General features: G+C 46.7%; 1 protein-coding gene across 1 annotated transcript; it reads left to right on the top strand.

Moving 5' to 3' along the window:
• The first annotated feature begins 215 nt into the window (after positions 1-215).
• Positions 216-5,490, top strand: ACTG1 (actin gamma 1). Its single transcript, XM_069199770.1, has 6 exons — positions 216-414; positions 2,192-2,327; positions 2,419-2,658; positions 2,941-3,379; positions 4,041-4,222; positions 4,666-5,490. The coding sequence occupies exons 2-6, from the start codon at positions 2,202-2,204 to the stop codon at positions 4,807-4,809; spliced, it is 1,131 nt and encodes a 376-aa protein (XP_069055871.1). The 5' UTR covers positions 216-414; positions 2,192-2,201; the 3' UTR covers positions 4,810-5,490.
• Positions 5,491-13,221: the final 7,731 nt, after the last annotated feature.

Here is a 13,221-nt window from a genome sequence, read left to right as displayed (position 1 = left end):
CTACTGTTTATGCACCAGTTTCTCCCCTCCCTTAGGTCTGCCCGGCCGGAGCTCCCGCTTCCGGGGTGAAAACGCAGAAGAGGCCAATGGCACACTCTCACTCACACGCTCCTCCCTGGCCGCGCCCCGCGCTCTCGTTGCCTAGCCTCTGTCCTCCCCCTCGCGCGCAGGCCAGCTGAGAGGAACCCACGTGCCTAGGCGCTGCGCGAGCGAATGACGGCGGCCGGTTTCTGAAAGTTGGCCATATATGGCGAAGTTCTGGGCGCGCGGGGCGAGGCCTTGGTCCCGCCCCCTGCCCGCCGATCCGACATTAAATAGGATAGGGGCGCCGCTGTGTACTCTCACTCAGCCGGCGGCAGCGGACCTGACAGCATTCAGAACCATCTGTCTGATTCCTCGGAACCCCCTACTCAGGTGAGACTGCGTTCCTGGTCACTGCAGTTTTTCCACGGTTGTGCGCGTTGTTGACGCTAATGTTTGTGAGCATTGGCGGCTACGTAATAGTTTTTGCATTTTGTGTAGAAATGTGCAAGGGGAGGTGAAGGCGTGGAAGCTATTTTTCCCTAGTTCTCATCATAATTGTTGGTCTTGACTTGGTGACGTAATTGTGGATGCCTTTCAGGATTGTTTTTTGAGAAAGTGTGTGGTGTTGGTTTGCTTTAAGGGTTAGTGCTTTTATGTTTTTCTAAACACTGTAAATACCGTTCCGGTTAGCTCCTTTAGTGAAGTTTAACTTCTCGCCTTTGGAAGGATGAGAAACTGACTTGGCTTTGCGCTAGTTAAAAACGTGTAATCGCCGGTTAACACAGACGGCGCAGTTTAAGCCGTGGCCGCACTCCCTGTTGAGTGCGTGGATGCTTGCTGCGGGTGAGGATTGGGGAGACCAGGGATATGTGCATATGAGGTCCTGAGATCCCGACTCCGGAGAACTGTAACTTGCACGTTGTTCTCTGTGAGTTTAAATGTGGTAACTTTTGAGCTTGGTGTGTACTGCTGCCCGGACTCGTGCCTACCCTCTCCAGGTTTCTGTTTATTTAAATTATTTGATCTCCTGACAAGGGTGTACCCCAGTGGTGGGTGGGGCCAGTCAGTTGTCTGTCCTTGTATGGTCACAACTGTGGGCTGCCGGTTTGTGAAGGTGAGGCCGCCCTGCAGAGGATGTCAAGATGAGTCCAGGACGCCACCCATAAGCCGCCGCTTTCCTCAATAAGGATGCGGTCTCTTGAACCATCTCCGAATGAGTAGAATGCTTGAACAGGAACAACCATTTGCAATCGGCCCACAGCGTTAGTGGGGCTAGTCTAGTGGAGCTTAACTTCCCCCTCGTTTCTAGAGCTGCGAGACCACAGGTAACTATTGTGGTGATGCCTCCTCCCCCATGGGGGAACAGGGATGCAATCCTTGAATACAGGCCGAGCTCTTGCTTCTCTGCACGGAGATTCTACTTACTGTTAAGATATGTGTGCCAACGGCATTGCCTAAAGTGTAGAATAGCTTTATGCGTAGTGGCGTTCTTTGCTGTTAGTTTTTTACTCGGTCCCCCTTCTCGCCTTAGTCTAACAACCACTGTATGGTGCTAATATTTGAATACCCATCCCCATATTGGCGGAGCCGGGATTGGTGTGTGGCATGTAGCTCTGTCCTCGGGCTTGACGAGCTGCGAATGGCAGCCTAAATGCCTTTAGTCCTGCTCTTACATTTTTGCCGCCTTTCATAGCACAAACAAGCGGCAGTACGGCCAACTGGGTGGTCGTCCGAAGGGCTTAAGGGGAGTGGAAACTGTTGGACTTTAGTAAGCATCCTATTTGGTCGCCCCCAATCGGCGGGCCACATCACCCTTAGGTTTACCATAGTTACACTTTACCGTTTTGTCTCTATCTTGCAAGATTATCCTCATACTTCTAGGACCCTTTCTCACTCTTAATCTTACTATGCTCCAGTGTTACCACATAGTGCCTCAATGGTCGGCGCTGCTGTTCTCCATTTTTGTGACTTGTTTGCAGTGTACTGGGCGGGAATAGTCTTTTCCTCTTGACGCGGAAGGGTGAAAAGATTTTAAGGGCACTTGAGCAGCGTAGGTGTTTCTGCTTGCCTCCGACTAATTCTAACTCTGGTGGGTTAGAGATGAATTGGTAATTGTTCATAGATGCCCCCTGCACTTTAAGGTAAACGTGTCCATTCTATTTGACAGTTAATCCGAAATGGCAGAAGAGGAGATTGCAGCGCTCGTCATTGACAATGGTTCCGGTATGTGCAAAGCAGGCTTTGCTGGAGATGACGCCCCCCGTGCTGTGTTCCCATCCATCGTTGGACGCCCAAGGCACCAGGTGAGGAGCTCGTGCAAGCTCGCGAGACAAGCCCCTCTGCGGGCGCTCCCGGCTCACTGTGTTGCATGCTAACCTTCCCCCTCCCTTTCAGGGTGTCATGGTTGGCATGGGGCAGAAAGACAGCTACGTAGGTGACGAGGCCCAGAGCAAGAGAGGCATCCTGACACTGAAGTACCCCATTGAGCACGGCATTGTGACCAACTGGGACGACATGGAGAAGATCTGGCATCACACCTTCTACAACGAGCTCCGCGTGGCACCGGAGGAGCACCCCGTCCTTCTCACAGAAGCCCCCCTGAACCCTAAGGCCAATAGAGAAAAGATGACCCAGGTGAGACTTTAAAACGTATTTTGATGGCCTTCCGTTTGATCCAAACCTTCGTTTTGGACTTCTTTCTACAACGCTTTTCTTTAATATTTTCAGGGTTCTCTGCTCCTTCTGGCATTTCCTTCCTGAAGTCCCAGGTTTCTTATTTTCTGTATTCTGCCTGCATTTCTTTTTCTTTACACCTAACTTTTTGTTGTGCATGGTAGCATGCTGGTTCCAGTGTGGGTTTGCAGTGTCCTTTAATGACTGCACGGTAATAAAACAATATTCTTACCTCCTTTGCAGATCATGTTTGAAACTTTTAACACCCCAGCAATGTATGTTGCCATCCAGGCCGTGCTGTCCCTGTACGCCTCTGGTCGTACGACTGGCATTGTTATGGATTCTGGTGATGGTGTGACGCACACCGTACCCATCTATGAAGGGTATGCCCTCCCCCATGCCATTCTGCGTCTTGACTTGGCTGGTAGAGATCTGACAGACTATCTGATGAAGATCTTAACAGAGAGAGGCTACAGCTTCACTACAACAGCTGAGAGGGAAATTGTGCGCGACATCAAGGAGAAACTGTGTTACGTTGCTCTGGACTTCGAGCAGGAGATGGCCACTGCAGCATCTTCTTCTTCCCTGGAGAAGAGCTACGAACTGCCGGACGGACAGGTCATCACGATTGGCAATGAGAGGTTCCGGTGCCCAGAGGCGCTCTTCCAACCTTCTTTCTTGGGTAGGTGTTAACTGCATGGATCTGCTACGTGAATTTGGTGTGAAAAGTTATAGGTCTAACTTTTATCAAACGTAGGTTTTTGTTTTAAAAATAATTTAGTAGGGTGCATAATAACTTTAGGCACTAAGATTCTCACTAGAGCAACTTGCAGTACTGGGTTTTGGTGCTGCGTTGAGTGCCCTGTTAGCCTTATGGAGGTTTGCACATGTAAATATTTGCCTAGAGACAAAAAATATGGCTGTGCCCCTGTGTTTAGGGGTTGCAGGCAAGGGGTATACCATGTCAGTTTGGTCAACATTGTGTGCACGAACCAAAGGAGTGAACCTGGAGAGAGCAAGACTGAATTATTTGTGGGGATTGGGGGGGGGGAGGGGGGAGTTGTACCCTACATCAAAGGGATACTTAACCCCCCCCCCCCCCCCCCCCAACACCCCCTCAGTGCACTTGTAACTAAAAGGTGATTTGTGCATATCTATCTTGCTCGAGAGCATGGGGTATAGGTTGGGGGGACACCAGTGCAGTATGGTATTCAGTGCAAGTGTGGTACCTGTTTAGCAGGGTGCATGGTTTACCTGTGGCCATCCAAGCCTTAGGTTTGTAACTGCATGTGGTAAGATCCTGTGAATTTTTCTGCATGCTGATTTAAAATATCTTTACCCAGGAATGGAATCATGCGGTATCCATGAGACAACATTCAACTCTATTATGAAGTGTGATGTGGACATCCGAAAAGACCTTTATGCCAACACAGTATTATCTGGTGGTACTACCATGTACCCTGGAATTGCTGACCGAATGCAGAAGGAGATCACTGCTCTGGCACCAAGCACAATGAAGATCAAGGTGAGTTTCTGGGTAGGGAGATGGTAGTAATATGCGATTGTGGGCTGGGGTGCTGTCATTCTGCTACTGTGTTTATTGGAGACCGTGTAGGTGGTAGATTATCTTAGAATCTGTGGTTTGAAATTCACCGCACTTCTAAAGCTGTGAAGTGGATTCCAGAAGAGTGTTTATTTTTTTTTTGGGGGGGGGGTAAGAGGCGGAGGTCATCGGGCTAAACTCCACTTAATTCCAGCTTAAGTGAAGCCTTGTGTGTTAACCCACAAACTTTATTTGGGCTCCTGATGTTGAAAGGATGCGGGAGGGCTTGTTGCCAGCCCAATGATTTAGTAAGGGGACTACATTTTCCTGAAAGTTAAGGTAGAAGTACTTCCTTCATAGTAGATCAGAAGTTTAAGCTCGAACTACAGGTGCAAATCTTTAACTTTTTATATTTCCCCCTCCAGATTATTGCACCACCTGAACGTAAATACTCAGTCTGGATTGGCGGCTCCATCTTGGCCTCCCTGTCCACCTTCCAGCAGATGTGGATCAGCAAACAGGAATACGATGAGTCCGGCCCATCCATCGTCCACCGCAAATGCTTCTAAATGCAAATGGACTGGTGGCAGATGCGTAGCATTTGCTGCATAAGCGATTCATGAGTATTAATTTGCTCAGGCAAACGTGTACACCTCGTGCTAGCCTCATGAAACTGGAGTGAGAACTCGTCTTGAGCACGTAGGCACTGAACACTGTCACTATTTGACCACTCGCCTCGCGTAGATCTCCCTTCAATATATGCTGTCTAAATGTACCCTGTACATTTCTCTGATCTAACATGGTGTGGGTGAATTAAAGTTTTTGTGGAGGAGAAGCTCTTCTGTGAAAGGCTGCTCCCCTCACGCGGTGTACAATTCAGGGGTGGGAGCTGAGACTAGGGAACTGTACAGGGTATGGCGTGCGCCAAGCCTCCCAAGTGCTCAATATTCTGGTGTCTAGTTCAGGGGCTAGTAGAAGTTCATGAAGGATTTGTCACTTTTTTGCCACAATCTTCTATTCAATTGGGGAAGCATATCGCATTCAAGCCTTATGAACTGTATTACTCCATCAGTTGGTTGGAGATTGCAGGGTTCCAAACTGTTACACCTGTAAATTTATACGTCAAGTTAATTTATGTACTTTTTTTTTTTTTGTATGTTGCCTTAACGTCCTTTTTATGGCCGTAGAAAACAAATTAAGTGATCCTAACTTGTGTAGGGGGACAAATAAAAGCGCTGCAGTAAAATGGTTCTTGTGTCTTGTCACATGGATTTGACTTTCAGAGTGTTTCAAAGCCGTTAACTCCACTTTTTTTGGGGGGGGGTGGGAGGGGCGCTTGGCCTACTACTGTTGGAATTTTGTCTTACTGTGGTCCGATTGGCTAATTTTTCTATTGAATTAGAGGGGAAAGCCCTCTTTGGGCTTCCCAAGCTATCCGTACTACAACAACTTGGCACAGCTTCACTTGGGTTAAGTACGTTTTGTTTGCTTTCTGACCTGAAGAGTAATGTGAGCAGCATCTGGTTTCATACATGCTTGGTGCTCCAGCATTGATGGTCTTAATGTCTTGTCATGTCGCCTATTAATTTGGCCTCGAACAGTGCATTTCCTGGACCATGGTAATTGGTGGACAGAAGTTTTAAATGATCTCGGCCCTATATTGTAATTGTGCAGGAACGTACGCAGTTGTTGCCGGATTCTACATTTTACCTTGCATCCTAGCAATTCCTAAGGAGTGACAATTGGACACCTTTTATAACCACAAATTTTAATGTTCACAGGGTGGGTTATTGGCATTACGTTTGTAATGTATATTTTATCTGCCCCTGATGTGTTACTTTGTGACAGTGAGATCTTTGCGTCCTACAGTTGCACCTAGGTTGGCAGTTTAGGCGTTCCGCCGAGGATGCAACTAAATACTTTGTAGCCAGCCCCACTGTAGAATAGTTCGAAGCGGTCTCCTTGTGGTGGTGCAGTAAGAAGTGCATCAGTAAAGTTGTAGCTCTGCATCAAGTTACAGCCCCTGGTGCCGTTATGGTGCGCTTAATGCAGCTCGAAGCCTTTGGTACTTCAGCACATCAGGTGTCCTCACTAGCCAGTCATTCAGAGGTAGTTCATTATATCAGGCACATCTTGCATCACAGCCGAAGCTTTTATAAAAGCTCCTTCGTTTAGCAATGGACCAGTGGGCACTTGAGAAACTGCAGGTTCTGGTACCCCAAAACCATGGGTGAAAGAGTGTGCACTGCAAGATGGAGTGGCTCTCGTCTCGGACAGCTTACTAGGCTACCTAAATATTAACACTTCCACCAAATTTGTAGGGTTTGACTTAACCGCTTGAGTATCCCTTGGATTACCTTTCTAATCCATGATTGACCACACATCAGTGTGTGGCCCACGATCCAGAATCCGGAAGTAGGTGGGAACACCATCGTTGCAACTAACATGCTGGTTTATTCCGCTCCAGCACCCCCACCGTGTCTTAGTCAAGACCTCTTTATTTTCCTAAAACTATACCATAGGAGCTGTAGCAAATCCTCTTCATCCATTAGTCGATGTTCATATTTTTTCGTCTGCCTCATGAGGCATTGGGTCCGACATTAGTCTGATCGGAAGGTTGACAGTTGTTCCCTTTTGTGCCAGACTGATTGTGTGTGGTGTTTGTTTTTTTGTTGTTGTTGTTGTCTGGCAGCCTTTTACGTAAACCATGGCGCAACATGCGTTTACAAACCACAAAAGGAGGCCAGTCATATTGGCTTTACCAGTGCTGGCTTCTTGTGGATTGTGAATTGAGGGATTTTTCACTAGTTTAGTCTCGGATCACTTATTTTGTGTGGGTTTCTGTTGTACAGCAAACCTTTTTTTGCACGCAATCTGTGGAAAGTCTGCACATCCAGGTGTATAGACAGCACCAGTGTTTGTGTGGCAGCGAAACGCACACTTTCACTATAAACGTAAATGGTGTTCTGTAAAGCAGTAGTGTAGTTTCTCTAAATCTAAACAGCAGTTTAGAGCTCGGAGCAAGCCCTTTAGCTGATTGTCTTGATAAAGTACGTACTTCCAGTCAAGATTGTTATACCTAAAAAAAAAATTAGCCCCCTAGGATAACACATTTACGGGCTTGACTGGTCTATATAATTCAAACCTTGTAAACGGTAACGTGCAAAACGTAAACCGTATAAACGCTGTACAAATGCCAGCCTTCTTTACAGAATTTCTAGTCACTGGCATCAGTGCCCAAATAAAATCACCTCAAGAACTGGCATTGGGCAATCCTTTTTCTCTTTGTATGAAAAGGCTCAGCTGATTGAGTTGCAGGCAGTGGAAGTATTCACAGGGCAGAGCTGTACTAGATATTTATATTTGTAAACAAAGATTTCCAGAAACTGGCAACGATTTTTGGGCAAGATTGCTTGAGGGTGTGTAAGAGTTCCATGAGTGTTACAGGCTAGCTTTATAAAAGCTTGATCTCGTGGGAGAGATTTTATATCCGAATTGGGGAGACATAACCAAATTTCTGGACCCAATTGCCAGCCTTGCTACTTTGAAGGGGGCAGGGTTTAGTTATTTCAAAGATCTTCCGTAGCTGGCACTTGTTTAAACACTTATGGGATTCGTTGCGTTATATACGTTTTTGTCACTGTCTTAGTTGATGTGGCGAGTTTGTCTTTTTTGTTTATTTCATAGATGTACCCTTGACTTGGAAGAGACCTAGGGATTTTGGTGCGTTTCACAACGATTTGGTAGTTGAGCACAGAAAGCGTTGGTCCATGCCTGGATAGGGACTGCATTTTAGTAAACCGATTGTTCTAAACAGATTGTTAGATGTGATACTTTTTCAACTAAAAAGTAGTATGAGCTGTTTACTGAAGGATCCACTGGTTCCATGTGTACACTGAAAAGAGGATGAGCTGATGGAACATTGAACAACTTGGAGTTTAGAGGGGTTGTGCGTGGGGGGGGGGGGGGGGGGGTTGGAGGGGAACAGTGGGTTTGCCTATAGTGTGGGGGATCAACATTAGTTATTTGTGAGTTCCAGAAATTAAAATTGTCTGGTCTTGACGATGATGGTGAACTGTTGAGTTTTTTTTTTTTTTTTTTTCTGGGATAAAGTTGCTTGGGTCCTATGGAAAGGTGTCGGCGGGAGCTCTATTTCTTCTTTCACTTTTTAAACGAGCACTGCTTGTGGCACTTTTTTTTCTCTTTTTACTGCCCTCTACCTTAGGGGGGAGGGAAAGCAGTGCATGGACCATAAGTCTGTAGCTTTTGTAGTCTGAAGCATACCCACAACGTGGTAAATGTTGCAATGTGTGGCTGCAACATGAATGTTGGGTTCCTGATCCATACACACACCACCTTCTGCAAAAAAAATTCTTCTCGTTTTCATTCATATACATTGAAACACACTAAAAGATAATTGTCAATCACTGAAGGATAAATGTGGGAGGACACTGATTTGACATTGGGCCCGCATCACACAGCATCCCTGGCATTGTTAAATCCTGACACTTAAGTGGGCCTGCCTGTGTAATACCTTTTTTTTTTTTTACCCTCAAACAATGCAACTCTACCACCTTTCATAGGTGGCAGCATGGAACAGCTACTGGAGGCAGACAGGTGCTTCATCATCCGCTGACACCAGGAGGTGGTGAAAATTGTCAAAAGTTGCATGTGTGAATTTAGGAGCGGCACCCCGTGCCTGTTTATCTACCTTTTTCCTCCATTACTTGAAAGAAAGGTACTGCCAAGGCCCCTACTCCACCACTAAAACTAAACTGCTTCACTGAGGTGCGCTTTAAGACATTGAAGTGAATCTCAATGGCCAAGGTGTTGAAGTGGCTGAAAAATATGCAGACCTTAATGCAAGCATTTTGCGTCCAGTGTATATCTAGTTCCTTCTGCAACCTTGTTCTAGTCTTACATATGCCGTAATTTTACCTAACCTTATCACTGTAATCCCTCTGCCCTTTATTACCAATTTCAATAATCTTCCTTAAACTTCCTCCCCACTCTACTTGCCCAGCTTCCTTTCTCCCCACCACCTAGGGTGACCATCCCCTTCCAGGTCAACACAAACACATGCTAGTCCTGAACGTTTGTGTGATCATCTAATGCAACCCACTCCCTCCCCTTTGCACCATTTCTCCCTACCCAACAAAGTTTGCCACCCCATCAGAGGCAGATACCCCAGTCATCTATTCGATAGTCCACCATGGATATGGATGATTCACCTGAAATATATCCCCGGAAGACTGCTATAGGCCAGCTGCCCTTTTCAAGAAGTCCTTCAAGACTGCGAGCTTTTAAGAATACATGACCAGGTGCCAGTCAAACCTAGTCCGCTGCTCTCCCTCACCTACTTTCTGTTAGTTAATTCCTGATGATATACAGCCACCTGCCAAACACAGGTTTTACACATTCCTTCTTAAACACCCCATATGACATTGCCCTAAACCATGACACACTTGCATTCTAGGTGACCTGAACATTTGGTTTAAATGACAAACCAAACTTCTCTTAGAGAACCCTAGACGTTTAATTTCTGCCAAATCTTCTCTAGATTGATGCAAAGTGTTGGCTACAACTTGAATGCAATCTTATTTCCACTTAAACTCCACACAGGAACTAGCAAAATAAAATCATCTTGATTTGGTTAATCTCCTTTATTCCCCAACCATAAGAACAGAAACCAACTAGATGGTCTAAGGCCAGTGGAGCAAACTCACCCCATGATCATCTGGATGTACACATAGGCAAGTTTTGAGCTACGCAAACCATACATATGTAGGTTTCCTATTGAAGCGCCATCACTTTTGTTGTCTTGACTAGACCATGCAGGCTGATGACGTAGAGGTTCCCTCTTACTACCCCAAAGACTGCATTAGGAAGGAAACCCATTCACCTATGAGACATCTCACCAGCTCTCTCCAAGTGTTCCGCTGGCCGCCAATAGCGGGCCATTCATTTTTAATGCACTATGTATTGCCCACAGGGCCATCACTGGCAAGGGTACATTTATCCAGATAAAATGGAAAGATACTCCACTCCAGACTGGAAACTCAGCTAATTGACCCACCCTATAAGAAGAAAATGCCTCACTAGAACTAGTGTTGCCATGCAGGCAGTAAAATTCTAGCACTCCATCCCAGCATAGACTAGAAACACACAAGGCCACCTGGAATTCAGGATGGTGGAATAAATCTAGCTCCTCTTTATAAGATAAAGATCCATTCACGTAGAACTTCAAGGCATCAATAGGCTCTTTTTTTATTTTATTATACACTTAAATGAGTACATGGTCTACCTACTTCAGGACACAGGCTATCTCTGGACAGTTGAAGGGGGGTGGGGGGGCATTGAGGGTTCAGATTTGAGACCATTGATCCCAGGTCTAGCTTTAGTGTTCCAAAAATAAAATTGACAGAACACAAATCTGCTGGTCTCGGTTCTACAAGAGAGCTTCTTTGAATCCGCCAATAACACCTTATCTCCGTTCACACTGTATTACTTACTAAGGGCCTGATTTAGAGTTTGGTGAACAGGGTACTCTGTTCAGATGGCGGTGTAGTACCCTGTGGGCCAAACTGTTGCTTCGCCTGCCCTATGGAATGCTGGTCCAGCCGCCAGGTTTACACTGAATGAATAAAATCTACACTCTCAGCATAGAAATCACCCTTCCTCTGACAGCCTGAGGGAGTATTGGCCGGCAGAGAAAAGCCATTCCAACATCTGCCGTTTTTCGAGTTATTCGATAGCTCCTTTTTATTTATTTAAAAATTTATTGTCCGTCACCGCTAAGAATATCTTGGAGTCGAGGGACAGTAATAATAAATAATGGCCACTACACCATGGGTGAATTCTTCCACACTTTTGGGCAGGGAGGGGGTGGCAGCATTATTTTTTCCATTTCCAACAAGAAACTTTCTTTTAGAGTTTGATTTTGGAAAAGAAAAATACGTTTCAAGTTTTGCTGAAGGCATCCAGCGATGGAAGCACACCAAACTTTTTTATGGCTTTTAATAAATTGCTTTGACTGTGATTCATACAAACCCATAGAGCTCATCGTAGAACAGGTGGTCAACTATGAGTTTGAGTTAAGACAGTATGGCGAAGGTAAAGTCTTTTGTGACCCTGAAAGTCTACTCAATCTGCCATACTATGAATGAGGCCTAAATATATTAACTACTTTAGGAAGTTGGCTCTGTATGTACTATTTCAAAGTAAGAAATAGCATGCACAGAGTCCAAGGGTTCCCCTTAGAGGTAAGATAGTGGCAAAAAGAGATAATTCTAATGCTCTATTTTGTGGTAGTGTGGTCGAGCAGTAGGCTTATCAGAGGGTAGTGTTAAGCATTTGTTGTATACACACAGGCAATAAATGAGGAACACACACTCGGAGACAATTCCAGGCCAATAGGTTTTTGCATAGAAAAATATATTTTCTTAGTTTATTTTAAGAACCACAGGTTCAAGATTTACAAACAATACTTTAAGTGAAAGGTACTTCACTTAGGAACTTTGAATTAGCAAAATAGCATATACAGTTTTCACATAAATGACCTATAGCTATTTTAAAACTAGACACAGTGCAATTTTCAACAGTTCCTGGGGGAGGTAAGTGTTTGATAGTTTTGCAGGTAAGTAAACCACCTACAGGGTTCAAAGTTGGGTCCAAGGTAGCCCACCGTTGGGGGTTCAGGGCAACCCCAAAGTTACCACACCAGCAACGCAGGGCCGGTCAGGTGCAGAGGTCAAAGTGGTGCCCAAAATGCATAGGCTTCAATGGAGAAGGGGGTGCCCCGGTTCCAGTCTGCCAGCAGGTAAGTACCCGTGTCTTCGGAGGGCAGACCAGGGGGGTTTGGTAGGGCACCGGGGGGGGGGGGGGGGGGAACACAAGTCAGCACAGAAAGTACACCCTCAGCGGCACGGGGGCGGCCGGTTGCAGTGTGCAAACAGGCATCGGGTTCGCAATAGGTTTCAATGGGAGACCAAGGGGTCTCTTCAGCAATAAGGGGGAGGGGGGGCTCCTTGGGTTAGCCACCACCTGGGCAAGGGAGAGGGCCACCTGGGGGTCGCTCCTGCACTGGAGGTCGGATCCTTCAGGTCCTGGGGGCTGCGGGTGCAGTGTCTTTACCAGGCGTCGGGTCTTTGGAGCAGGCAGTCGCGGTCAGGGGGAGCCTCGGGATTCCCTCTGCAGGCGTCGCTGTGGGGGCTCAGGGGGGTCAACTCTGGCTACTCACGGTCTCGTAGTCGCCGGGGAGTCCATCCTGTGGTGTTTGTTCTCCACAAGTCGAGCTGGGGGCGTCGGGTGCAGAGTGCAAAGTCTCACGCTTCCGGCGGGAAACGTGTGTTGTTTCAAAGTTGCTTCTTTGTTGCAAAGTTGCAGTCTTTGTGGAACAGAGCCGCTGTCCTCGGGAGTTCTTGGTCCTTCTAGATGCAGGGTAGTCCTCTGAGGCTTCAGAGGTCGCTGGACCCTGTGGAACGTGTCGCTGGAGCAGTGTCTTTACAAGTGGGGAGACAGGCCGGTAGAGCTGGGGCCAAAGCAGTTGGTGTCTCTGTCTTCTCTGCAGGTTTTTCAGCTCAGCAGTCCTTCTTCGTCTTAGGTTGCAGGAATCTATCTTGCTGTGTTCTGGGAGCCCCTAAATACTCAATTTAGGGGTGTGTTTAGGTCTGGGGGGTTAGTAGCAAATGGCTACTAGCCCTGAGGGTGGCTACACCCTCTTTGTGCCTCCTCCCTGAGGGGAGGAGGGCACATTCCTATCCCTATTGGGGAATTCTCCATCTGCAAGATGGAGGATTTCTAAAAGTCAGTCACCTCAGCTCAGGACACCTTAGGGGCTGTCCTGACTGGCCAGTGACTCCTCCTTGTTTTTCTCATTATCTCTCCTGGACTTGCCGCCAAAAGTGGGGGCTGTGTCCAGGGGGCGGGCATCTCCACTAACTGGAGTGCCGTGGGGCATTGTAACACGAAGCCCGAGCCTT

Source organism: Pleurodeles waltl, chromosome 7 (assembly GCF_031143425.1).
Source record: "Pleurodeles waltl isolate 20211129_DDA chromosome 7, aPleWal1.hap1.20221129, whole genome shotgun sequence".
NCBI lineage: Eukaryota > Metazoa > Chordata > Amphibia > Caudata > Salamandridae > Pleurodeles > Pleurodeles waltl.
Note: the sequence above shows the minus strand (reverse complement) of the source record. Positions and strands in the feature narration are given on the sequence as shown.